Source organism: Botrytis sinoallii (assembly GCF_014898435.1).
Source record: "Botrytis sinoallii strain Bc 23 chromosome Unknown BSIN_014, whole genome shotgun sequence".
Taxonomy (NCBI): domain Eukaryota; kingdom Fungi; phylum Ascomycota; class Leotiomycetes; order Helotiales; family Sclerotiniaceae; genus Botrytis; species Botrytis sinoallii.
In genome coordinates, this window is record NW_024066041.1 from 288,335 (window position 1) to 315,126 (window position 26,792).

Sequence of the window (26,792 nt, forward strand, 5' to 3'; positions counted from 1 at the left end):
ACTACGATATGTGAGCGTGAGATATATCGCATCATTGAGTTTTCATTAAAATACATTACACATCGAATAAATCAACATGGCACAGATATATAGCCAGTCGTATCTGTATTTCCTCGTATATTGTAGCCAATATGAAAACACTACATACCTATACCTTTCCTATACCTATACCTATACCTATACCTATATCTATACCTATACCTATACCTATATTTATACCTATATTTATACCTATATCTTTCCTATACCTTTCCTATACCTTTCCTATACCTTTCCTATACTTTTCCTATACCTTTCCTATACCTATAAATGGAAGATGGAGAATGGAGAATTGGAAGGATAGGTGGGGAAGGTTGATTGTTAGATTGAGATTTGATAGCTTTAGTTGGTATGTATTATGTGGTTGTTTGAGAGGTGTGAGAGGTGTGAGAGGTGTGAGAGGTGTGAGAGGTGTGAGAAGTTTGATTGTGAGATTGGGGGAGGAGGGAGAGGGAGAGGGAGAGGGAGAGGGAGATGGGGAGAAGTGATGGTATTGGACTTTTCATGAAATGTACCTGATGCTACTTGAAAGATTTTGTTCGACGGAAAGATAGAGGAGTGGAGGGGATACAGAGTGAAGTAGATTGAGGAAGAGAGAATTTCAAGGGGATTCAGAGGAGATTCGGAGAGAGTGATATTAAACATGTCTATTTATACTCAGTACGTCTTACAATGATATTATTCAAGAATCCTTTCCCCTCACATCTAAACCATACATCATTTCACTTTTCTAGCCTCTACAATATCAACATCTACGTATCTTCCCCTTTATCTTGATTCGAGATTCCTACAACCCGACCAACCCCCTAATAATCTCTACTACCGGCGGCACAGAAGTCAACGCCAGAGTCACAATCCCAAAAAGACTCATACTCAAACTGCTTAAAGCTGCAGCTCTCGGATCACTAACTAATAATAATGCAGTAGCTATTGCGCTTGCATTTCCACCCATGGCGACTCCGATGGTTATGTAATCATCAGGGCGGATTTTGAGGAAAGTAAGAAGACGTTGACCGATAAGAACACCAAGGATACCGGACATGATGGCAAGAGCGGCAGCTGCGTTGGCATTCCCGCCGCTTGAGAGAGGAAGAGGTTAGTTTGTTATTCGGTGGATTTCGAAGCTTGGAAAAGAATGCAATGTACTTACAGGTTGGTAGCGGCAGGGGTAGCGAGGGCGAGAGTTAAAGAACGCACAGAGAATGAAAGAGAGATTGGAGGGGATATGCCGAGAGAGTAGCAGAGAGGGGGATAACCGAATAGTGAAGCAATAGCGAGAACAACACTGGGGATTGTGATGGGAATGAAGTGTAATTTTAATTCGTGGCGGTATTGAAACATGGGGAGAGCGAGGGAGACGATGGAGGCGTCGAGAACGCTATTACTGTAGTGATGAAGGTGGTCAGCTGAGATTCCCGGATTTCGTGGGAATCAAAGAATTGTTGCGAGATGGGAGTACTCACAAGATATCACCAGCACCGGGTAGAGGGAGATTTCTTTCTCCATCCCAGTAGGCGATGTATTTGGTATTGGTTTTGTAATCTCCTAAAATTTCATCTAGATTGTTGCCTTTAACAAGTCCCAAGATCCATATACCAAGGATAGTGATGCCAGATGATAGTAAAACAGGGTGTAAAAATTGCTTCCAACGGACTGGGAGGGATTGTGCTGCAAAGTAAGCTAGGACGTTAAAAGTAAGTTGTACTGGCATTGCATAGCCGGTAGCATAGTAAACTGGAATTCCTATGAAAAGGAACATGACGGTATATGTGAGTAAATCTAAGTTCCTGTTAATGAATGCCGCCCATATTTGAGCTCGTGTGAGTGGTAATGGCTCTTGTTGAACTTGAGTGGTACTAGAGATAGTCTCTGGGGGTGGGCTCTCTGTCTCGGGTGACTCTCGTGGATCTCTAGCACCTCTAACCACAGCCGACGCTTGTTCTTGTATAGGACTAATTGTATCGGTTGACGTGAAGTTGGTATTACTCGACACTGCGAGAGGAATAGCATCATTCTCGGCGCCCATTTCCTCTGCCCTTTCAGTGATAGCACGCTTGGTAGAGCCTACTAAAACTTGCAGACCGCGAACCAGCCATGCTGTGACAGCGAACATAACCAAGAACCCAACAACTTGAAACAATCAGTGATAGAAAGCTGAATACAGCGTCATTGTACTCACGGAATAATCCTATAATCTTACCTACTTCTGTAGCAGTTATACTATCACTCAAGGGCAATAGGACGAAACTATCAACCTTTAACATCTGATCTCGTTTATGTAAAGATGATGACTCACGAGGGCGTGAAAAAAAGATTGATATATCGAAGAGCCCATCCAGCTGGAATATCAATAATTGAGACCAAAGCTCTCGTTCTTTGGTGACCAATAACCAGATCAATAAGATTCAAAATAAGGAATAGCAAAATCAAGCATGCCACGGATGCAGGAAATGAGACTGAACTGAGTCCTATAAGAGCATTGATACCGAAGCATGCTAGTAGAATCAAAAACAATGCCAAAAGGGACTTGAATCCAAGCTTTCACATTGCGTCTCCATGATAGTTGAGCTACCTATATTATGTCAACAAAAGGTCTTCTAAAAAGCTTAGAGACATCAACACTCACCAATTTGAGAGCCTCGAATCCATCAGAGATAAATTCTGAGATCTTCGGAGTCATTGTGAATGCCTTCAGATGGCTTTTCAACTTATGTCAATGGAATTGACTCTTCTCATTTCCTATATACCGAGAGTATACAAGAGGGCAAAGTTAAACATAAAAAAGAGAACGAAATTTCTTATGTTATCTAGGTACCTAGGTAGATAATGTCTTCATCACGACTGTCATAACCGAGTGGGAACCCGGAGAGCTCAATCAAAGCTTATCTCCCACAATCATGACCTATATCGGAGGAAAATGTATCCTCATGCCTGCCAACCTCATATCTTTGACAGATTGTGAGAAATACGATGATTTCTTCAATTCTTTACATATTTTGACTCCTCGCTCAAGAAAGGTGAAAAGACTTCCAAACATTGGATCCTAGTGCATGTAGGGTTTTGCAATGAGACAAATCAGAAAGTAAGTTGTTGTCCGACATCAAATTTGTGGGGTAAATATAAACCTCCAGCATTCACTGGCGATGCATTGTAAACAAACGAATATCACAAATTCAGCACAAAATTGATAATACGCCCCGAGCCCGTGTTCTATTCCTTCTCTTTCAGAACTTGCTGGTCAATGTTTTCTAGGATCCTAAAATCTTCATCTTTCTAAATCTGCATCAAAATCTTTACATTCTCCCAAAGTCCATAGCTAAATCTAGCCTCAGACGTGCATCAAAACTTTCGAAAGGTTGTGGCACCACGAACTTCAACCATTATGCAAGGCGGCAACCTTGAACTTCTTTTACAGATCCTAGAAGATTATGGCATACCTTTTGATCGTAATGCAATCAAATCCGATTATGCTCGTAGTCCAGCTGCGGTTGAAGCCTGGATTTCAAAATACCTTGGTCCAGAAACACTGTTGACCAAGGATGAAGTTGCACTGTGAGTTGGAGCCCATATATTCTGCGAATGATGCTAATATAAGATAGATACGGGGTACTGTCACAATCAGGGGATGCAGATAAAGTAGCAAATTTACAAAAGTCATCGAGCATATCCGATCTGAGTGATGAACAACTCCATACCGCTATCGAGGAATTACAACGATCTACTACCGCGATTGAAAAACAAAGTGAAGCACTCCGATCACAACAAAACGCCCTGGCTTTAATTGTCAAGAACAGTAAGAAGGTGGGAGTAGCTCGAACAGAAGCAGATGCAAAACAGCTACGGAAATGGGAAGCAGAAAATGGTCAGGTCTCCTCAGCAGTGGAGGAACTGTCTCAAAATTTGATGTATCAGCTCTCGGACTTGGAGCAACAAAACAAAATATCACAATCCGATGCCAAACAGACAGTGGACGAGATTTTCAAGGCGGATGATAGACTATTGACAAGTTTACAAAAGCTTGCGGAAGAGCTTGATCCTGGATCTTCAGAAGATCATGATACTATTTCAAGAATACGGGATCTTTGTGCGAGGTACATTAAACATACTGTCGATGGAGTTAGGACAAAGCTTGACCGAATATACCTCGAGGCTCTTAATGGTACTTCTGGTGCAGATCCCCTGAGTGGAAACAAGCAGGAAGTCGCCGAATTACAAGAAGAGCTCGAATCATTATATTCCGAGGTATTACCCGTGGCTCAAATGTCTGCCGAACAGCAATATTTGGAACCAGCATTACGGGAAATCGCTGCTAAAGGAGATTCGGGTCAAGATCGAGCTTACCAAGCTTTGAAATACGTAGGTTTCTTTACATTGACAAATAGACACAGATCTCTAACCAATCCATTAGATGCAAGAATGCCTTAGTTTTCTCGTCAAGCGTACAGAGATATATGCAGAACATATTGAAGAATACCAGTGTCATCAGATGGCCACTAGATTTGCAATAGACACCGGAAAGAAAGAGCTTCAACATCAAGCAGCTTCACAGTCTAGCAAATCCATCACACGTCAACGACAAAACTCTCAGGTACAAGCACAATCCCGTAGTAATCGCCGACGTTCTTCAATGTTTGAAGAGATGGACGCCGAACAACAATTACTTCGCAATTTAGGCATCACACTGCCAAATGAAAGCGATACTGATGACGCGCGGACTGAATTTCTGGAGAAATCTCTTCAAGAAAGGACAGAGAAACTCAAGAGTCACATGGCCAATCTGGAGTTAACAACTGAAACCACCATATCTTCACATGTGCATAATGCCGATGCCACAATGAAACTTCTTTACAATGCCCTTCAAGCTGATTCAGTATACGGGGAGGTTCAACTACTTGATCCAGATATTGTATCGTCATTTAATACATTTGAGGAGGAAATCAAGAATTTACAGGAAAATCTCGAGGCCGTAAATCTACAAAGGTTACAACTAAAGAATGTTCATAAAGAGCAGCTGATAAAACGTTGGTCAAGGTGACAGTTTGTCTGAGCGAGAAAGAGGGAAACAATAGAGGGTGTTCCCTTGCAAAGTGGATTAAAAGTCGATATTGGAGGAGATACTCTTTAATATATCAATCACAATTGAAGACTTCTTAAAGACATTACTCTTAGGTTTCAGATGATAGTGGCAGATGTCACCATCATCACGTGTTTCGATATTGGAGGGGTGATATCATATATCTTACGATTCAAGCTTGTGGTGGCCATGCAAAAAATTGATCCCGAAATGCAAGGGCAAGCACCACACGTGGCTTACTATATAGGCTTCTTACATGCATGCATGAGGGAGCCTCATCCCAAAATCATCTTTCCTTATTGAAAAAATTTATCATCTTGGCCACTCAAGTCTATCTAAGACAGCAATCGAGTCATATATCCGCAGTCATGCACGAGACCAACCAAGATCCTGTAGCCGAGATAATCAAGTATTCATAGCCTTTCAATCATCAAGGGTACCTGCGTGACACCATCCCTCTGAAATAAATGGTATGCATGCAATCCTTCATCCTTAACCATCTTGTTGGAATTTTTTAAAAAATTTTCCCCCTCTTTCCCCTGGCGGCTGTGGTGTGGAAAGAAATTGTATGACAACTAATAAGCTTTAGACCCTTATCGCTAGGATTGTGGAATATACATAGGTATGGCTTATTGGGAGTTTAGGGTTGGATGTTAGGTTGAGGGGAGAGGGAATTATTAGAGAGGAAGTAATATTTTGAGATTTTGATTGAGATTTTGATGGTGGGTATGGTTAGTTGGTTGGTTGGTTGGTAATTTATTTGATACGTTGATATAATATAATATAATATAGCATAGTCGAGTAGGTATTGTATAGTAGGATGTAACAATATAATATTATAATATTGTAAGGCTTAGATGGTTTAATTATCTAGATAAGTATGTATGCATGTAGGAGGTTGTGAGGATTGTAAAGGAGGATGGATGTAATTGATGGATGATGGATGATGAATGAGGGATGGAAGCGCTAAGGAAGGGATTATGATTATAATTATGATTATAATCATAATGAGGATGAGGGGATATTTATTGAATATTTATTTATTTGATTGTTAGATTTTTGGGGGGGGGGGGGGGGGGGGGGTATGGTAATATTACTGTGAATGATGGGATTGTAGATATCTATCTAGATAGTATAGATTGTATATTCAACTTGAATTTATTTAGTAGGTAGTAATAGTAATATCTAGGTATCTACTCTATCTACCTAGTAATAGTAATAGTAATAGTGATCTGAGCAGGGAATATATGAGATATCTATGAATGGATTGGATTTAAGAATTATAGGTGTATGAATGTATGTATAATTTCGTCATGGATAGGATTGAGAGGTGGATGGGTTGTGGAGGGGTAGATGGTAGATGGGTTGTAGGGAGGGAAGGAAGCATAAGGGTAGTTGGATGTATAATATCGTCATTTGAGAGGCCGGGGGGGTACCTATCTAGCTGGAGCTGGAGGTACCTATGGATGCGATGATGAAGTGTGGCTGTGGATGTGACTGGCTGTGGCTGTGTGTGTGTGTGATGGATATGAATAATTATTGATTACTAGGTGAATAGCTGAGTAGGTAATAAATTATGAAAGTACGATATTGTTTAGATAGTTTTACGTTGGTGTTTGGGAATTGGATTTTGAGGATTTTATTCGCTGGGAGAATGAATGACTTGGGATTTTGTGAGTATAGTATCTTGAAATATCGTAAGTAAGATTACATGAGTAGCTGGAGGTAGATAGATTTAAAGATATATATACCTTGGAAATATTATATATAAACTTTCACAAATTCAGATAGAGGCCGACCTAGACTTCCAATGACGATTGTTTGATTCCCACGGAAATCATTTGATCATATGACTGGAGAGTCAATGCACGGATATGCTCAATATGTTAGTGCTAGATTGATAGTCGGTATGATGTGCATCATCGGGGTCTGATCGGATGGCCTTGCGGTGGGAGTCATCATTCTCAAGTATGATTTTATGGTGAAGATGAGTTATGTAGACAGGTAGGTAAGGGAGTTATCTGGTGGAATTGTGATAGAAGCTGGAGGCGCTAGGCAGTATCAATGAGTGAATCCTGTCGTTAGTATTGTTAGTCGTGCTCGCTTTGAAAGCGCTTACAGAAACCGTAGAATGAGCATGTATGTATGTATGCCACTTAACGTGCAGAGTAGGCTTATCTGGATCGTGAAACGTTATACCAACATCGGGGGGAATGTTGCGGCTCTCAATATGTTTTATTTTTTCCATCCTTGAATCAACAACACATCCAAGGTTAGGTACGTAGGTACGTAGGTACGTCTTCAATCAATCAATAAATATAAATAAGGATATTCCTCGATGAGGTGTAAGCGTGACCTTCAAAAGAGACCGAGTGAAAATCTCTCCATATAAAATTGTTACCAAATGAAGTAATCACCTTACCCAAAGCAGTAGATAGCAGGGTCGAGGAGAAACAATTGGCCATCCGACCTCTTCATGAACATCAACTCGAGTCTCCAACTTTTTCTTTTTCATCTCATTACATCTACAATCCCTTCATTGGATTCCACCCATCGAGCAGTGGTCATCTTCAAATCTTGTTTGGGGTCGGAAGAGAGGTCATTCTTTTATGAACGAACGCCTTCTCCTCGGTGGATTTCATTCTCATAGGATAGAATAAGAGCTACTCTAACCTCCTTTCAACACGCGCGTTGTGGTCTGCAGATTTGAGGGCCGTCCCGCGACATATTTACACGTTTACGACAGATACGACCTCGAAGACCTTGAGACTCGGCTTACTCTTGACCCTCTTCTCCATGGGATTCGTTTCCATTTGATCGGGATTCTATTTTCGGACATTCGTACTTTTCGTCTTTTCCTCTCGTACAATCTCCTTTCACATGGTTCCGTGAGGTGCTCGAGTAATCCTGCGACATTTTCACAATAGCAACTGTCACATTCCAAGCAGTTGGATGTCAGGACATTCATCACAAACCAAGCTGACCACATACTCCATGCAGCATTTTTGTCTTTTTACTCCTGCATTTTTGATCTTTTCCGTCACCCATCATTATTAACTTTCATGGGTTCATTTTAAGCCTCGATTCCTAACTTGGTACTACTTTGAAAGTTGGTTGACCATCTGGGTTCGATTTGGGTCTTACTCAGCCCTTTGAGTGGCTGAGGCGCCTTTTTCATTCGCCGCTTTCTTACTGAGAAAGGAAACTTTCTTGGCATTTTTATAACATTTTTATAACATTTTCTTAACAATCCTACCTTTCCTACTATTCGTACCATACATAAACTCAACATGTTCATATTACACTAAAATCTTTGGAAAAAAGGCCATCTCCTCAATTCCCATTCCCCGGCGATACTTTCGACTATCGATTAATACTTGCATTTACAGAACCTTATTCCAAGATAGCAAAAAAGTGTAATGGAAAGTTGGTTGACTTTATTTTTTTCTTTTATATTCAATACCCACTCACTCACTCACTCACTCACTCACTCACTCACTCACTCACTCACTCACTCACCCACCCACCCACACCTTCTCTACTGAAATAAAAGTTTGGAACCAATCCACGCTAAATGCACAGTCACCGGCCACAAGTATTGACCTAAAGGATACTATAAGACCTTTTCATTAGGCAGTCACACTCCTGGTACAGTCAAATCTATTCAAGTGTTAAGAGGGAATACTTAATTCCTCTATACCCTCTATCCTATCTGCACGTTTCTCTCCACATTCTCTCTTTTGTTAAACATATCACTGCTTGTGTTTAACCTAATCCAACATCCTTCACATTCCTATCGCTTGATATACTTCACTCAACCTTTATACAACCATACTTGTTGTATCTTACAACACACATCTCTCTATATACCAACTCTTCTCTTCAGTCATACAATATAACACGAAACAACTTTCACACACACATACACACATACACACATACACACATACATCCATACATACCTATCACCTCGAGCGAATACATCTTACTCTTCAACTCAAAGAAGTCCTAGACCCAGTGGGAAACTTCTCATCGTTTTGATATCAACTCGATAATACAAGTCGAAGTCAATCAGGTCTTGGAGGACAAGTTTTACCTCAGCACATCCGAGCCGAAGTCTCAAAGTTCACCGTCACAATGTGCGTGACACACATCTATACCGACTGCTACCCCAAGCGAACAGTCGAGTTTCATCAAACAATAGTCTGCCCTAATGCAAAAGATGGGATCTCTTGTGCTGCTCCCATCACCAACGAACACCCTCCTCGCATTCTTGAATCCAACGATGAACTTTCCAGCAAAGAATACCTCGACCAAGGACTTAAAGTACCTCCTACCGCTAAGCCTTCACCTCATAAATCTACAACAACAAGTACATATCGTTACTCTCCAGGTGACAAGAAAGACAAATCGCCAGGTCGAGAACCTCGTCTTCGTCTTGTAAGAAAGAAAAGTGCTTTGGTCTCAGCCCTCACACCGCGTCGCAAACATCCTAAAGAACGTATCGTTATTGTCGATGCACCAGATAGTCCAGAAGGTTCCAAGGCTCTTCCAAAATATGCTCCAGATTCACCCGCCACGGAAGAATTCTACTCAAAGAATCTTTTACTAGATGATCGTTCAACTCCAAGACGTAGTCCTAATGGCAGTCTCAATCCTGTTCGTACGGTCATTGTAGAACATCATCGAGATCAGAGGGACCATAGCAAGGAAAGAGATAGGCCTTTGAAGGAACTTCCAATTATTCTAGCTCCCGAACCTCCTTCGCGTTCACCTAGTCGTGAGAAGGCATTGGTAGATATGCGTATTCGTCGTGAGGAAGAAGATAGGGAAAAAGAGAGACAAAAAGAATATGAGAGAGATAAACAGAATACTTTTGAGCTACTTCATAAAGCAAGGAGGGAACGAAAGAGGGAAGAAGAGAGGGAGAGAGAAGAAATGAGGAAAGCGGCAGAACTTGAGAGAAGGGAGGTCGAGTATCAGAAATTCTTGAGAGATCGAGAACTAGAGCAAGAAAGAGGTAGGGAAGAAGAACTTCTTCGAGAAAGGGAAAGAGCTCGATCTCCGATCGCAAAAGGGAAGAAGAATTAGCAAGAGAAAAGGAGGAAGAATTAGCAAGAGAAAGGGGAAGAAGAAGAAGAGATGATGAGCTTCGTAGAGCAGATGAGCATGAGCAAAAGAGAAGAGAAGATCAACATAGACGCGAGAGAGAAAGGAGTGAAGGCATTAAGATGATAAGAGATGGAAGAAAGAATGAGGAAGGCATAGATTGTCGGAAAGAAATGCAGCGGATGATGCAAGGAGGTTGGCGGAACAGGTTAAGGCATTTGCGAAGGAGGATGAAGAGATTAGGAGAAGACCCTCTGTACCTAGTAGAGGAAAGGAGGTGGGGATAGGAATCGATAGGAGAGATGATGCCGCGAGATTGAAAAAGGAGGATGATGATATGTATGCTAGGTTTGAGGGAGAGGCAGGCAAGGGATGATGGGTATGCATCGGGGTTTAGGAGAGGTGCAAGCTTTTCATGGAGGGTCGATGGAGATAGAGAGGTTTTGGATAGGTGAAGGAAAGGCAGAAGGGACCTGAGGTGGGTTATATGCCAAAGAGGAGGACTACTATTGGTGGGGGAAGTGGGAGAAGGAGGGGAGATGAAAGAATCATTTGGGATGATGGAGAAGGGGGGAGGGGAGGAAGATGGTGAGGAATGAGAGGGAATATTTTCTTTTGCCTTGTTTGATTCATGATTAATGCTTATGATGTTATGGGTATAGGTATGGGATGGGGGTGGGAAAGGCCGGATAGGATAGGATGATACCTGGTTGGATATGTACTGGATATGATATGCATATGGATGCAACGGATAATGATTTGCTGGACTTTTTAGCGGTTATGTGAAGATATGATAGATATCTTTGGATTATGGGGATACGATTATGATACCCGAGTAGCTAGCTGCTTAGCTAAATGAATCTCTTTTGTTCTTTGGTTGTTACCTATTCAAACTTGGAGTATTTGAAATTTTATTTGATATTTTATTTGGAAATGTAATGGGATGGGACAGGATTTTAATGTGTTTGAATATATAATATGAATATTAATTGATTTACTAGAGATTAATTTGTTAAATTGTTAACTTATTTATAACTCGGGTAGTGATGGATAGATAGAATAGATAGATAAATAAATAAATAAAATAATCAAGTAAAAGAAAAAAGGGAGGGAAATATAACGAAATTATTAATGCGAAACTAATAACTAATAATGGAATCTAAAATCCAAAAAATCGAAACACAAACTTCTAACTTCCTAAAAACGATGCAAACAACTTTTTCTACCTAGGTGTTTAAATACATATACATATAACCCACCCACCCACACGCACACACACACACCACACACACAAACTAAAATCATTCCTCCACACGCCCCAAAGCCTTCCTAATCCCCTCCACCTCACTCGCTATCCCCTCCACAAATCTTTCTATCTCCGCTTCATCCATAAGAACCGCATCGGCTTTGACCCCAAAATCTATACAATCATTTTCGCCCTCGCCCACATCCACAAACACATTTCGCGTCGCCAAATACCCCGTTTCGATTCGCTGCACGGCAGTCTCCCCTTTGATTTTTCGCTTCGGTGCGAAATCGGTGGGGACCCCGATGGGGAGGGGGATGAGGAGCTCGGGGGCTTGGTTTGTTGGGGTGGAAGAAGAAGGGGAAGGGGAAGGAGAATTTCTGCCCGGGGCATGGAATAACAAATTAAGACTTGCGTTGAACAACGGCTGTGGTTGTCCTTGCGACTCCTCCATCGCCCAAGTCACTACATCTCTCAGGGAACTTTGTTCCCACGCTACCCGCTGACTCATGTCTCTTTGAATTTCCAGCAGCAGATCAGTTTCCGCGCGTCCGGAGACGGGGATCGAGACGGGGAGGAGATTGACTGTGGGCGCGAGCACGGTTTCTGCGCCGTGGAAGGAACTCGCGCGGCCGACTTGGAAGAAGCCGAAGGTGGGGTGGGTGGTGTGGGTGAGGTGGGAGAGGGTGCGTGCAAATGCTAACATGAGGATGGTGTTGATGCTGGTGTTGTGGGTGCGCGCGAGAGTTTGGAGGGCGTGGAGATGGGGGATGGAGTTTTGGAGGAGGAGGAAGGTTTGGGTTGTGTTTTGGGATTGGTCTTGGTTTTGGTGGTGGGTTTCTTTGTTGTTTTCTGTCTCGGTAGATGGGGTGAGGACGGTGGGGTTGGGCGGAGCGGAGTGAGGATTTCCAGTAGGATTTTTGTGCGAGGAGGGAGGAGGGGGAGGAGAGCGAGGAATGCGTGTATTTAACGTAGGAGATGAAGTCGGGTGTGGGGGGTAAGATGGATGAGGGTTGGGTGTAGAGAGTACAAACTTCTTTGATGAGTGCGATCATGCTCCATGCGTCGTATAGAGAATGATGGATTCGGAATAATACGGCATCTGTTGTTGCGGTCTGCACTACACAGAGACTGATGGGGGGAGTGAAAAGTGTAGAGGGTCGTTGAGCCCAGTGGTGGACTTGACGTTGGACAGCTGAGATTAAATCTTCATCTGTTGGTTGAGCGGGTATAACAGTGAAAGTTCCATCGGTGATGACCTCCGGTTTCAGAACAATCTGATACGCAGATTCGGGTGTGGGAGCAGTAAACACCGTTCTCAAAATCGGATGTCGCAATTGCAGATCCCTCCACACAGTTCTCAAACGAACTGTATCAATCTTCTCGCGAGCCTGGAACGCCCAAGTGGGTTCGTAGAAAGTTCTTCCGCTTTTAAGCCAACTCGCCAAATGGTATTCTTGCCCCGCCATCGCCGGTAAAATTTCCTGCACGGTATCTTTGGGGTATTTGAGTAGCGAAAGTGTACTTGCTTTGGCTTCAGGGGATAGAAGCTCTGTCGTCGCATCTTGCGGTGGAGTATTGATCATTGATTTTGCGACGAGAATCCGGACGATCCCACCGAGAGAATTTCCTTGGAGGATATCAGCAACGCTGATTGATACATCGCGTCTGCGACAGATAGACGCGACACGGATTGCAGCAATGGAATCGACACCCAAGGAAAAGATACTCGTCTGCAGCGTCACGGAGTCCGTAGGTAAATTAGCCACCTCCGCCAGAGCTGCACGAACAACCTCCAGCATCGGCGCATCCGCCACATCACGATGATCTTCCACATTTTCAACCTTGCTCTGGGGTATACTCTCAAGCGGTAAATCTTGTAACTGCTTCGGATGAGCAACAACACTTCTCTGAGGATTCTCAAGAATATCTCTCAAAGCCTCATCAAAAGTTTTGCAAATCAGGTTCAGATCTTCGGTGTTGATGCGTCCAGCAGGAGATCCAGCACTAACAATTACCTCATCCTCTCCTTGTTCAATCTCAACATTCAACCCATACTCCGTCGCATCGCGACTCTCGCCCCCATCCATCACACTCCAGAGTTTTTCTTTCTGCCCATCTGTCTTTCCCACTTTCTGGAACACAAACAACGCATCCAACAACGGCGCATCCGTGAAAATATTTTTCCGTCTCCAAAGCTTCTGGATCGTAGACAAGGAAGCATGTTGATTTTCCTGTCCCTGAATAACCACATCTTGGATCTGACTCGCGTAATCCTGGTTTCCCAGTACCGGATTATCCAGCACAACTCGGAAAGGAACAGTGTTAAAGAGCGGACCGAGGATGTGTTCTACCTCTGGAAGAGGTAATGAACGACCCGAAACGACATGTCCGAATACGATATCACGACGCTTGACAAAACAGAAGAGGGTTTTGGCGTATGCGAGCAGAGCCGCGGATTGCAGATTGATATTCATTTCTTGGCAGCGGCGAAGGATTTCCAAAACGGGCATTTGGATGGTCGTCTGCGCCAGGGAGGTAGTATCTGCAGGAACTGTTGAAGACGGGAGGGCGATACTCTGGTACTTATCCAATCTGTGGAGCCAGAACTCGACGCTTTTACCTTGACGCTCTGTGATGAGTTTTGCGGCTTCGGAGAAAGGAGTTACAGGTTTCGAAATTACATGCGAGTAAGCTGATGACAAGGAATCGAAAATGAGAGGGAGGGAAAACCCATCATAGAGACTGTGATGAATCGACACGACGAGAACTTTCATAAACGACGAGTGGAGAATTGTGATTTTGAGAGGAGTCTGCGAGAAAGACTCGGGAGTGGGGAAACTGGTTGTTTCGATGATCTTTTCGATGCTTTGGTCGATCCATCCAGATGCTTGTTCTTCTATCCATTGAATGGCGGGGTTTGAGTGCACGGCGGCTAGCCATGGATGAGTCGCTCCTTCGAAATAGTGGAAGGTGGTGCGCAGGATATCATGCGCTTCGATTACCGATGTCCATGCTTTCTTTAGACGCGCGATATCGATATTTGGAGAGAGATTGACGGCAGGATGATGCAGATAGAGTTTTCCACCCGTGGCAACAGTTTGGGTCAAGATACCGGTTTGCAGAGGGGTAGAAGGATAGATATCAGTAATCTTATCATCTTCCGCCAACAGAGAAATACTCGCTTTATGTTGATCCAGCAAATTTGTCGTTTTGGCCACAGCAGGTTCAGCAGTCGATTGGGTTTTGCTCTTGCTCGAAACAGCGCGCGCTAAAGCTGCAATGCTGGGGTATCTCCCGATATCCGAAGATGAAACTGGGAGGCCGATGTTGCGGAGTTCCTTGGCGAAACGAATAGCAATGACGGAGTCGATGCCGAGACGGAAAAACGTGCTGGTGCGAGATACATCTTCGGATGCAAATCGCCGAGGCCAAGGTAAGACGGTCTTGATAGTTTGCTCTTCGGGTAATTCTTCGCCATCATCGAGGATTTCGGAGGATGATGAGATGCTGTGATTGGATTGGATACCGAGACTTTTGATGGAGATATTGTCATTTTTGGAGATGGTATCGATTAGTAACTCGATCATTTCGGGGAGATTGTCGATTTTAGACGCAGAGCCAAACTCTGGAGTGTATCCCGCGCGGATCACTAGATCATTTGATGAATGTCTGGCTTCGAATTCCACCGCGAAGGGATAATCAGGAGGCATGTAACTATCGAGTAATTTCCACAATCCATTCTCCGATTCTTCTTCTCCTGTTTTCATGAATGAAAAGAGACAGTTGAAGAGCGGACGATCGGCTTCCACCCATTTGTGAATAGATCTCGGCGAGCTATGTTGAAACTGCAGCATTTGACCTGAAGATTTCTGGAGCGCGGTCAAGATATCCAAAATCGTAGCGTCGCTCTTGCGGAGATCAATTCGTTGTGGCACAGTCGTAATGGTTGGAGCAAGAAGTTTCTCGATATTGGGAATAGGAACTGTACGTCCGGAAAGCACAAGACCAAATACGAAATCATCAATCGAAAGTAATTTTGCCATTGCAAGACCAAAGATAGCTTGTGTTAATGAAGGAAGAGTGACGTGCAATTTGGAAGCAAAAGCTTCGAGGGCGCTCAAATTGGTCTTTAAAATGCGTGTGGATACTTGAGCTTCGGTTTTTTCTTCTTCGTTAATGGCTTCATTGAGAAGGGGTGGAGGGCTGTAATCTCCCAATTTATTGACCCAGAACTTCTTCGCGGCAAGCTCGTCTTGCGAAGCGACGTATTCCACTAGTGCGCCTGCAGAAGGTCGCTCAGGGGTTGGGATATCTTGATACCGCATTAGAATATCTTGCATCAGGACTGCCAGGGACTCGGCATCGTAGAGGGCGTGATGCATGGACATCAAAAGGATGGATTTTGAACTTCCTTCTGTGAAGATGTTGAGTCGAATGGGTGGTGTGTTTTCGATATTTTGCATGATATCTAGAGAAATTGCTTCTTGCATCTTGTCCGGAGTGCAATGTTTGCTGAATTTAGAGTAGATGTGTTCTGCCCATGGCATATCGAAGGACTCATTCTTGAGTACAGCTTGCAAGATATCATCGTTGATTTGGCAGAAAACAAGTCCTCAAAATTTCGTTGACGGTTGCACAGGCTTTCCAAGCCTGGGAGAGTTTCGAAATATCGATGACGGAAGATAACTCAAATGTAATATGATTAACATATAGAGCACCGGCTTCCTTGTTCAATGATCGAGCTACAACAGCTTCTTGGACGGGTAAACAAGGTCGGACGGTTTCAACGTTCATCCCGAAATTTTTACCTAAAGGACTCTCCCGGAAGGCAGCTTCGATACGAGCAATTTTCTTCAGAGCATTTTCTCTGTTTCTAGCGGCCTGTTCGGGTGTAGTATCTGCACGTGGTAATAATGCTAATTCTTCCACCGTGCTGATGCTAAGAACATCGGCAACACTACATGTGTATCCAGCCTTTCTCATCAGGGTCGAAAGACTGATGGCTACCAAACTATCGACCCCAACCTCGAAGATGTTGGTCGAGGGAGTGAGTTCTGCAGAGGTAGCTGGAACCAAACTTTTAAGTATCTCAACCACAGCAAGTTCTTGTTCGTCCAATTCGCGTACCGTAACAGTTCTGTTACCAGTCGATTGTCCTTTCTCAGCAGATAACAAGTGACTTAGCGGTATGGAAGCAAAGAGAGCTTTGAGTTGCTTCACATCTGCCTTTCCAGACATGGGAGCAAGAGGCAAGAAGCTGATTGGGATAACCACATCCGGAACCATGTATCCTGGAAGTCTTTCTCTACAGCCAGCCCGAATACTGACGTTGATTTGCTCGAAGTATCTAACATCTCAACCTTCTCATCAATTCCCGCAGCCTTAGCATTGCTCGCAACGAATGAAATCAATTGCATTCTGGAAAGCTCTGGATGTTTCGTAATAAGAGAAGATACGTTACTTCCAGCTGGTAGCAACGCGCGTACTGCTTCGGAAACCTCACCCAATTCAAGACGCTGACCACGAATCTTAGTTTGATCATCTGAGCGGCCGAAAATCTCAATCGTATCGTCGGGCATTAATCTGACAAGATCTCCTGTACGATACATTTTGCCGCCGTGGAAATTCTCGACAAAAGCGCCAGTATCACGGTTGTGATAACCAATACCGACAAGACTTCCTGTTAGACAAAGTTCACCCTCTACTCCTCGCTTGGCGTAAGTGAGAGCACCAGGAATGAGTACATGGGCAACAGTGTCTCCTAGAGGATGACCCACATTTCTCATATTGACCTTTGAATTCACAATTGGAGACGAGGCACAACCAATTGTGGCTTCGGTAGGACCATACGCATTGATCAACGTAACGCTCTCCGAATCACCCCATGTTTCAAGTGTTCGTTGAGAAATCTTCTCACCACCCACACCCAGATACCTCAACAGAGGAACATCACTCGGTATCAAACCACACTGATCCAAGAGCGACGGCACAAAGCCCGCATGTGTAATTTTTAACTCTTGTAACGCCATAGGTAAATCATCCAGCAACATAGATTTAACCCCTGTGATGCATGAGAGACCGTGTCGCCAGGCGAGGAACATTTCAGCCACATGCACATCAAAGGCTCTGCTCGCTAGTCCGAGGAATCTCCCAACGCCGCCGAGTACCCGAGTCGCAGGGACGTACTCGCATATGAATTCAGATTGGGCTTCGCAGAAAGATGTGAGATTACCGCAGCTGATGAGGACTCCCTTGGGGTTACCTGTCGAGCCGGAAGTATAGAGAAGATAAGCGACTGCGTCTTTGCTCTTTTTGACTTTCAGAGCGACATCGCTGTCGGATTGGTATTGATCGCGATTAACGTTCACGAGGAGACATCCTTCAGGGACAAAATCGACGGTTTCCTCGGAGAAGAATATAGCGGAATTACTATCTTTCAACAAGAGTGTTTTTCGCTCAATCGGCAACGATTCATCGATTGGTAGATACGTGTTTCCAGACTTGTAGATTCCGACTGTGACGGCAAACGCTGTCAGTGTGCGTCCTAGACACATACCGATCATGCGGCCGTGAATTCCATGTGATGCGATGAATGTCGCTACGCGGTTAGCTTCTTGATCCAATTGTGCATAGCTCCATGTGTGGATGATGCTTGAATCTCGACCGATTGATTCTGCGATCTCGGCGGCGGCCCAATCAGGGTGTGTTTCGGCCCAGTGCTCGAACCAGCAGAGGGGATTATTCAGGTCGACGACGGGATGGAGCTTCATTTCGCGGTATTTGGAGACAGCGATTAACTCGGTGGGGAAAAAGTTGGTGAGTTCTTGGATAGAAGTATCGGGATGGGAAATCATGGCTGTGATCAAAGCATCCAATTGCTTGGTCAGAACTTCCACGCCAGGGATATCCAATACACCTGCTTCGACCGAGACAACGAGATCGAAGCCACCGTTTGCATTTTCCTCTACATTGAGTGTGAGATCATGTTCGACGTTCAAACCTAGGAAATCTTCGATTTCATTCCAGAGCTGGTGTTTATGTTCACTTTCGGTATTGCGTGGATGGAACACAAAGACGGCGGGATATAGCGGCTGGGATTTGGGTCGTCCGATGAGCTTGCGAAGCATACCTGGATTGGCATCGCGGTGGTTGTAGGCGGCAACATTCATGGAATCGTGTTGCTGACTATTTCTCTCGCGGTGCCGGATGTGAAAATGGGGACTGGGGTTAAAGATACAAGAGGACCGATGATATCTTCTAGTGAAGAAGAAGCCAGACGTTCGGATAACACTTCACCAATTACAATTTTCTGGTCCGTTTCGAGGAAATCGGATACCATGCATGCCCAGGCGGCGCGAAGGATGGAATTTGCAGACGAGCAGTGGAATTCTTGAGCTGTAGTTTGCAATTTGGAGATTGGAACAGAAAGAGGAATGGATACCGTATTATAGGTTCGAGATTTATTTTCTGGGGCCAGTTTTTCTACGCTTTCGTCTGCTTCGCTAATAAAGTCTTTGAGCATATTTCTCCAGAAGGCCATGTCTTCTTGTGGACTGGTTCTTTGCATGAAGGAAACTGCGATGGCTTCTCGGATTTGGTGACGTGAGCTGAGGAGGTTTTCCTGAGAGGTGTATGCAGCGTGAAGATCATCGATGATGAACTTCAAGGAAGGTCCATCGTGAATAGTGTGGTGAATTGAAAGCATCATTGTTCTAACATCATCGCGTTCAAATACGACGACGGCCCATGGGGAGTTGATGAATGCACTAGTCTGATGCTTGCGAGCGATTTGTTGTGCATGAGTTTTTGCACTTATTGAGAAATCCTCGTTTGTAACTTTCACAACAGTCCAGTCTACCAATGGCTTCTGGTAAATCAATTGAAGGAACGTCGATGCACCAAAACCAGAATTTGCCTTTGCAGACACCGAAGCCGTTGGCAAGAATCCAATACGAAGAGCTTCGTTATTCTGAGCCACCTTAAACCAAGCAGCTTTCAAAAGCTCGAGATCGATGTTGTCAGAGAGATTAAAGAAGTGGTTACTCCAATAGTACTCGTAGTTACGGAAAGTTTCACTGAGAAGATTTTCCTGTAGTGGCAAGGTCGGACAGACGGAAAATGCTTTATCGCCAATTAAAGATGTTTCTGCAACCTTGGGGAACCATTCGCGGTGGAACACCTCGAGTAGTCTAGAGGAGGAATCAAGACAAGTAGAGTTAGAAGCAGGCTTGTTGAAGAGGTTGCAGAGATCCGCGATGGTTTGACAGTGCAGCATGTGCGCAGCTGAAACCTTGTAACCGGCAGTTTTCAATCTTGCTGTGAAACGTACTGCAGCGATTGAATCAAAACCTAAGGTTACAAGTCGACTGTTTGATCGGAAAGTCTTGCTCTCCGTTCCTAGAAATGTGGCAAAATGCTCTAGGAGTCGTTCTTCCTTTTCTGTCCAAGCTGAGTCCTGAGTGGATGTGAAGTTACTTTCCCATGCCTCGAGGTCTAAAGCTTCGTAAGCACCAGATAGTGCTTTACGGTCGATCTTGGCAGATGCAGTTACTGGGATGCGATTTAGCACTACGAAAACGCTAGGAATCATATGCTCTGGGAGATTTGCTTTCGATGCAGCCATGGCGGCTTTGGCAACCTCGACTGCGCGATCATTGTTAATGAGTGAATCTTGGGCAGGAATACTTGGGACTGACAAGAAGGTCACCAAGACCTTTGTCGGACGATCTGGTCGGGCCATGAGCATGGTAACCGCTTGTTCCATATCGGGATGGCAATGGCTGAGCGCAAAACTGATCTCGCTCAACTCTACTCGCATTCCGTTGATCTTCACCAAGTCATCACGTCGTCCCACGAACTCTAGACTACCATCGTGAAGTTGACGGACGATGTCTCCGGTCATGTATATCTGAGCTCCACAACTCTCATTCCAATGGAACTTCTCTTCCGTCTTGGCTGGATCTTTCCAATAGCCTCGAGCTACCTGTGGACCCGACAGAGCCAGTTCACCCACACCATGTCTCATCACGACTCGCTCGTTGTTGAGCACAAAGACGCCCACAGAGGGTAATGGTAATCCGACATTTGTGCTCTTAAATGGATTTTCGAAACCGCCGAATTGTTTGACTGTAGATACAACACTCACTTCAGCAGGACCGTAAGTGTTATACGCGAGCATATTCTGTGACCAATCGTCTGCGACAGGTTGAGGCAAGGCTTCTCCAATCATTGTCACGACCTCGAGGGTCTTACAATGCGCGCGAGATACGATTGTTGCAAAAGCAGGAGTGAGATGGGCATGTGTCGCATTGGTTGCGTTAGCGAGATCCGGGAAAGAGCCAAGCATTACATCTTTGGGTGCAGCGATGACAGTTCCACGCAAACCCCAGGTGTAGAAGAGATCTTGCACAAAGACGTCGAATGTTGGTTGTGAGAATTGGAGACAGCGAACTGCGCCAGAGCGGCTTACAGGTATGCTTTCTTTCAAAGATTGCATAGCTGTGGCTGCGGCGCTATGCTGCACTTGTACACCTTTAGGCAGACCTGTTGTTCCACTGGTCCAGATCAAGTATGCCATCGAGTTACTTCTGATGATGGGCAAGCTTGACGGTTCGGTTTCATCATAGCTAAAGGTAGAATTTGTGGCATTGTTCTCTGAAATATCGATCAAGACAACACCTTGTGGAATGGCTTGAGCATCTTGACTCACAGTATCGTTTGCCACCAAAAGCATGTTGGCATCTGTTCTAACAATCAAGTCGTGTCTGCGAGATGCGGGGAACGTGGGATCAATTGGACACCAGGCGCCACCAGCTTTCAGAATACCAAGAATAGCCACGTAGAGCTCTGGCGATTTGTACATGGAAAAGGGAACAACCTTGTCCTCCAAAGGACCGTATCTTTGAACGAGATAAGATGCAAGTCTGTTGGCTTTGCGGTCAAGTTCAGCATATGTCCATTTCACGTTTCCTGCTGGATCTTGAGCCGTGAAGTCATTCATGAAGATAAGTGCGATATCCTCAGGATTCATCTTTGTGTTCCGCTCAAATTCGGTATGCAAAAGAGCACCGGCCCCAGTCAATTCGGTTGACATGACTTGAGGGTATATTGATGGAGCAGTAGCGTATCGACCATCCATATAAGAGTTTTCAGGATTGCGGATGACAAAACTGATCAGATCACTGAATTGCTGCAACATCAGGGTAGCAGATTCATCATTCAAGAACTCATCTGTATACGTTGCTCTGAGACGAAGCGATCCGTCTACCTCAGGCCAGATCTCAATCATGACAGCAAAATCATTGGCCATTGCAGGGTAGTCAACTTTTGACCACAATTCAGAATGGTTCGTGCCAGTAGAAAAGTCCTGGAATGCAAGAAGAGTATCGTAGTACAAGCCTCCATTTGGGGCGACGATAGAGTTCAATGGTATCTGGAGATGACCGAGAGATTCTGCATTAATCTTGGCTATCGCGTGCAATATCGAAGAGACGCTAGTTGTTTTTGCCTCGAGCAATTGAGCGGGAATATTGATTGGGACAGTAGTGAATGTAGGACCCATGCAAACTTTCGAATCTTCATCCAATCGACCAGATATGACACTACCAAAAGTTGAGCTGTGTATGGAATCCTTGTAAGTGGCAAGAATCAATGCCCAAGCCGCCTGAAGAATACTCAAAGGTGAGGTAGAGCAATACATGGCACCATCACGCAGGCCGTCTATACCAATTGACGCTTTCATTGAAGTGGTCAATGGCAGCTTTGTTATCGTTTCTGGTTTCAAGCCAGTGAGTGGCGGGAAAGGAACCGGGTCACAGTCTTTCAACTGAGAGGACCAGAATTCGATTGTTTGGGTAGGATCTGAGCCATAGTGCATATTCACCGCGGTAGAAATCTCAGTTCTTCTCGGAATATCCGATCCACGATATACGAGGTCGACTTCATCAAACAAAAGCTGTAGAGAAGCACCGTCAAATATGCCGTGGAACACGCTGAAAGTGAAGAATGTTTTAGTAGGTGATTGGATAAGAGTCATTTGATAAGGTGGTCTATCCAAGACTATTTCGTTCTCGGCTTCACGTAGTGTTGATTGTATGCACTGATCTATAATCTGGGGGTAGTCAGATTCGCAAGTTACTACCTTCCAGTTTGGTACACTCAAGTTGGATGACTCTTTCAGAACACATTGTCCAAATGGCGATAACGTATCATCGATGGCTACAAAAACCATCCTGTATGATTCATGGAGTTGGACAGTGGTTATCCAGGAATCCTTGAGTCTGGAGATATCAACTGATGAGTTGATGTGATGGACAGAGTTGTGTATATAATGCTTGTTATCCTTTGAACTCCTCAAGGAACTTGCCAGCATTCCGGACTGTGTAGCAGTAGTGGGTAAGATCTTGGCGATATCTTCCGGCGAGATACCAAGACTCTCACTGCAAATAGGTCGATGCTTCGCCTCAAATTCATCGAACGATATAGAAGCGCCTGCAAAATCATGAGTAGGCGCCTCCCCAGTATCATTCTTGCGGCGCTCCGTTATGGTGTTTCTCAACTTTAGGGGAGTTGCACCTCCAAGTACATCGGCAATACTGAGCTCGGTGATGCCTGCATCTCTAGCTAATTGCAAAAATCGAATAGCTTTCAAACTGTCAATACCAAGAGAGAACAAGTTGGTGTTCGAATTCAAGTTCGCAGTGAATCCCACCAGCTCCGACAGTAGGTTGCAAATCAGTCTTTCGATTTCATCTTGCACTCCAGTACTTTTCGAGCTGGCATCTTCACCATTCTGAAGCGAGTTGGTGGGCTTTGAGCATTCCTCGTTCCAAAGTTTCTCTGTCATGACCGAAAGAGATTTTCTGTCAATCTTGCCAGCCAAAGATCTCGGCATCTGAGATAAGACAAAATACTTTGAGGGACACATATATGATGGAAGAAGTCTGGCTGCATTCTCACGACACCTAGCTTTCACGTCTTCCTTGGTGTTATCCGCATCGAGAATGATGAAACAAACGGCTTCCTCGCTTCCAGCCTGATTAGCGAATCGCTTATAAGAGACTGTTACCGCCTCTTTTATTCCTGCGCAACTCGCCACGACTGTATCGATCTCGCCGAGATTAACTCTTCTGCCGCTGAGCTTGACCTGAGAAGTGTCCATACGACCAAGGAACTCCACAACATGTTGACCCCTACGATCAGTAACAATCCGAGCCTTGTCTCCAGTGAGATACAGTGTTCCGAATTTAGGACTGACGACAAAGGCTTTAACATTTTGCTCAGGTCGATTCAAATAGCCAATGCTGACTTGAGGTCCTCCAATAGCAAGCTCACCAGCGAATCCTCTGGGAACAGGTTTGACAGATCCTGAGCTTGTATCCACGACAAGTAGCGAACATGTTGGCAAAGCTGGTCCGATGATTGAGCCTCTGTCATCAGGATGGAAATTAGGAATTAATGTGCAGTTAATAGCTGCTTCTGTAGGACCATATGCATTGCAAAGTTCAGAAGACTGATCTGGGCTAGGCAAACGTGCAAAGTCTTCGATATTTTTTCGCAGAACAGTCTCACCCATGGTCCACAAACTTTTGAGCGAGATAAGTTTAGAACGACGGAGGAGAGCTGCCATACTGGGTGTCGCCATCATGACCGTTGCCTGTAGTTCAGATACAACCGCCTCGAAATCTGTCAGAGTAAGGTCACGTGAAGCAGAGCAAAGTGTGGCTCCTGTCGATAATGTCACAAAGATTTCCATTAGTGAAGGGTCGAAAGTTGGAGCCGCAAATTGAAACCATCTTGGTATTCCTTCCGATGATGGTGGCAATTTTGAAGTGATAGCATGCGATGCAATGGAGCAAGCTGCTGCGAGATGAGTTATCTGTACACCCTTTGGCTTGCCCGTTGAACCAGAAGTATACATGATATATGCGACATCGTTCTCCTCGGGGCTTGCCACCGTACGTAATGATGGAGGATTTTGGGTGGTGATGCCGTCACGGGTTCTCATGTGAATGAAAGACTCAATATCGATCCACTTCATAGATTCTGATGAAATGGCAGAAAGCTTGTGACGATATTGTTCTGAGCCCAAAACAATTTGAGGCATCAAGTCTTCATGAATATCCTTCAGCCTCTGAGGAGGTGCCTCAATAGGAAGTGGGCAAAATGCCAAACCTGCTTTCAAAATCGCCAGATAGGCAATATAAAGTTCGGCGGAAGTCGAAAGCAAGACAGGTACAAACTTAGAGCTACCACTCTCTTGTTTGCCTCGGGATACTAGTATATACTCAGCCAGACTCGTCGTGATCTCATTCAGTTCTGAGTATGTGAAAGTTCTTCGCACGAGGGATTTCGATTCTGAACCTTGAGATTGCAGGAAATCCAACGCAACTCGGTTTGGATATTGAGTGACGCGTCGCTCAAAAGCCGAATGCAACAAAACTTTCTCGCTTTGAAGATTCGACACTCTTTCATCTTCAACGAAAGAGGGCGGCCTGATTAGTGGTGGGAAGTTTAGAATCGATTCGTTTGCTACGGCTTCCGCATCACTTGATGGGGAACGTCGTAAATAGGAAACGACTGCGTCGAATATATGTGGAGCATCTGAAGCAGGTAGTAAAGATGGATCATATGATAGAGTAGATTCAACGATGGTTGAATTCTCCACAGTGATGACGATTGTGAAAGGTGTCTGTGAGTGTTAGTAGTATTTTTGAGTCTCATGGCTAGATACTTACTATATCGGATGGTAATGTCACATTACGAGACTTAGTAATATATAAAGCAAAATCGAGAGATTTCATCGATTGGGGAATATCTTGAATGAATTCCCACGAAATCAATGGGCGGCTATTTTGCTCACTTTGAGACTCTTCTGTCAAGCGACCGTGGATGATGCCACATTCTTGCGAATTATCTGTAGTTGGAGAGTTTGAGGATATATCAGAGGAAGCGTAGAAAGCAACCTCATCGTGCCCTGTGAAAGCAGCAACGAATTGGGCATAAGATTCATGAATAGCGGAACGATCGAAATTCCATTCTCCAGATGAGAAAGTTTTCTTGATTGACTTCAAGTACGTTTCTGAATCATTTCCGGATCGATTCCCGTCCAACTCTCCTCTAGAAACATGTGAATCTGCGATGTTTCGATAAGCAGTGTCTAAGAGTGGAAAAGTGGTATTGGGTATTATGGAATCCATGGTTTTTTGGAAATTTTGATGGTTGATAGTGAAATTATTGATACTAGGGATGATTATTCATGAGAGAAAGTATCAAAGAACTGAAGATAGGCAAGGCTGGAAAACACTTGAATCATTATTAGGATGGTAGTCGAAGGGTAGTTCAAATCACTTGGCCACAAATTTCTCATTGTCGAGCTACGCATTGCTCAATGCCAAGGTATATTGTGGAATCTCCATGTTGCAGAATGTATACCCCCGATCACGGCAAGAGAAGTAGCTCATTGGAGCTTCGGAGCATTGGGGACCTTGATACTGGGGTCTAGTCGCAAAAATATTGACATTGGAGATCGTCTCGACATACTTGACTCGGTCTCAAGTTCTTGATGATCCACCCCAAGATCTCATTAGTCAATAACGGTGATCTAGCTTAGTGAAGATAACAGGAATGGACATCAACATCATCGCGCAGTAGCCGTATGGATAAGGGTTGTGGAGGGTAACAGGTTAAGTGCGGGTTACAACGGGTATCCACGAAGGTATTAGGCTATAAGGAAGCGTCAACATTGAAAGGTAACGCTAACTTGTAAAATATTCTTACTATAATCTAAGCTAGATTTTTATCTGATTTGATCTGATAACCTCTCAGAGTCAGATCCATCGAACATGTCGAACAACTTGGAATAATACCGGTGTGGCACTTGAGCTTGTACCACCGTACAAACGCTAAGCTCTACTAATCTTTTCCCAGTTTAGGGAATTTAATCAAGAGCAGCTTTCTATTTGAAGGCTCATGCAATTGGCTTGATACCGTTGAAAGTGGAAGAAAAATTCTAATTCAAAGTGGAGAAAAGGTCAAGTATAATTTCGAAAGCTATATATCGATCGAGTACCAGTCTGTGTTCATGCTTTGGTTAGTGAGTTTGTGCGGATGTGTACAGCCTTGGCTATCTTCTCAAGGAACCTAGAAGTACGGGGTAGAATGTATATGAGAGATAGACCCTCAATATTAAGATTGCTCTTGAGCTCCATTATAACACCGGTCCCGAATCAGCAACTTGATGCTTGATTGAAGTCTGTCGGGATCTGCCTCAAAGCTGTTCTTATACTTATCGACAGATACGAGTAGTCATGAAGAGTTTTT

The 26,792-nt window shown here is 44.2% G+C and overlaps 4 protein-coding genes across 4 annotated transcripts; 2 read left to right on the top strand and 2 right to left on the bottom strand.

The window, feature by feature from the left end:
• Window positions 1–582: 582 nt before the first annotated feature.
• Window positions 583–2,790, bottom strand: EAF02_007863 (uncharacterized protein). The gene is made up of 7 exons (XM_038903911.1): window positions 2,666–2,790; window positions 2,526–2,611; window positions 2,336–2,500; window positions 2,219–2,286; window positions 1,503–2,169; window positions 1,190–1,423; window positions 583–1,118 (listed from the first exon to the last, which is right to left on the bottom strand). Exons 1-7 carry the CDS (start codon window positions 2,717–2,719, stop codon window positions 827–829), a joined length of 1,566 nt encoding a protein of 521 aa, XP_038756192.1. The 5' UTR covers window positions 2,720–2,790; the 3' UTR covers window positions 583–826.
• A 631-nt stretch (window positions 2,791–3,421) lies between these two features.
• Window positions 3,422–5,074, top strand: EAF02_007864 (uncharacterized protein; the record flags this gene model as incomplete). The annotated part of the gene is made up of 3 exons (XM_038903912.1): window positions 3,422–3,591; window positions 3,639–4,395; window positions 4,448–5,074. The coding sequence occupies 3 exons, from the start codon at window positions 3,422–3,424 to the stop codon at window positions 5,072–5,074; spliced, it is 1,554 nt and encodes a 517-aa protein (XP_038756193.1).
• A 4,176-nt stretch (window positions 5,075–9,250) lies between these two features.
• Window positions 9,251–10,204, top strand: EAF02_007865 (uncharacterized protein; the record flags this gene model as incomplete). The annotated part of the gene is made up of 1 exon (XM_038903913.1): window positions 9,251–10,204. One exon carries the CDS (start codon window positions 9,251–9,253, stop codon window positions 10,202–10,204), a length of 954 nt encoding a protein of 317 aa, XP_038756194.1.
• A 1,319-nt stretch (window positions 10,205–11,523) lies between these two features.
• On the bottom strand, window positions 11,524–25,669 carry EAF02_007866 (uncharacterized protein; the record flags this gene model as incomplete). The annotated part of the gene is made up of 6 exons (XM_038903914.1): window positions 11,524–12,501; window positions 12,593–16,044; window positions 16,109–16,776; window positions 16,824–18,652; window positions 18,709–25,161; window positions 25,208–25,669. 6 exons carry the CDS (start codon window positions 25,667–25,669, stop codon window positions 11,524–11,526), a joined length of 13,842 nt encoding a protein of 4,613 aa, XP_038756195.1.
• Window positions 25,670–26,792: the final 1,123 nt, after the last annotated feature.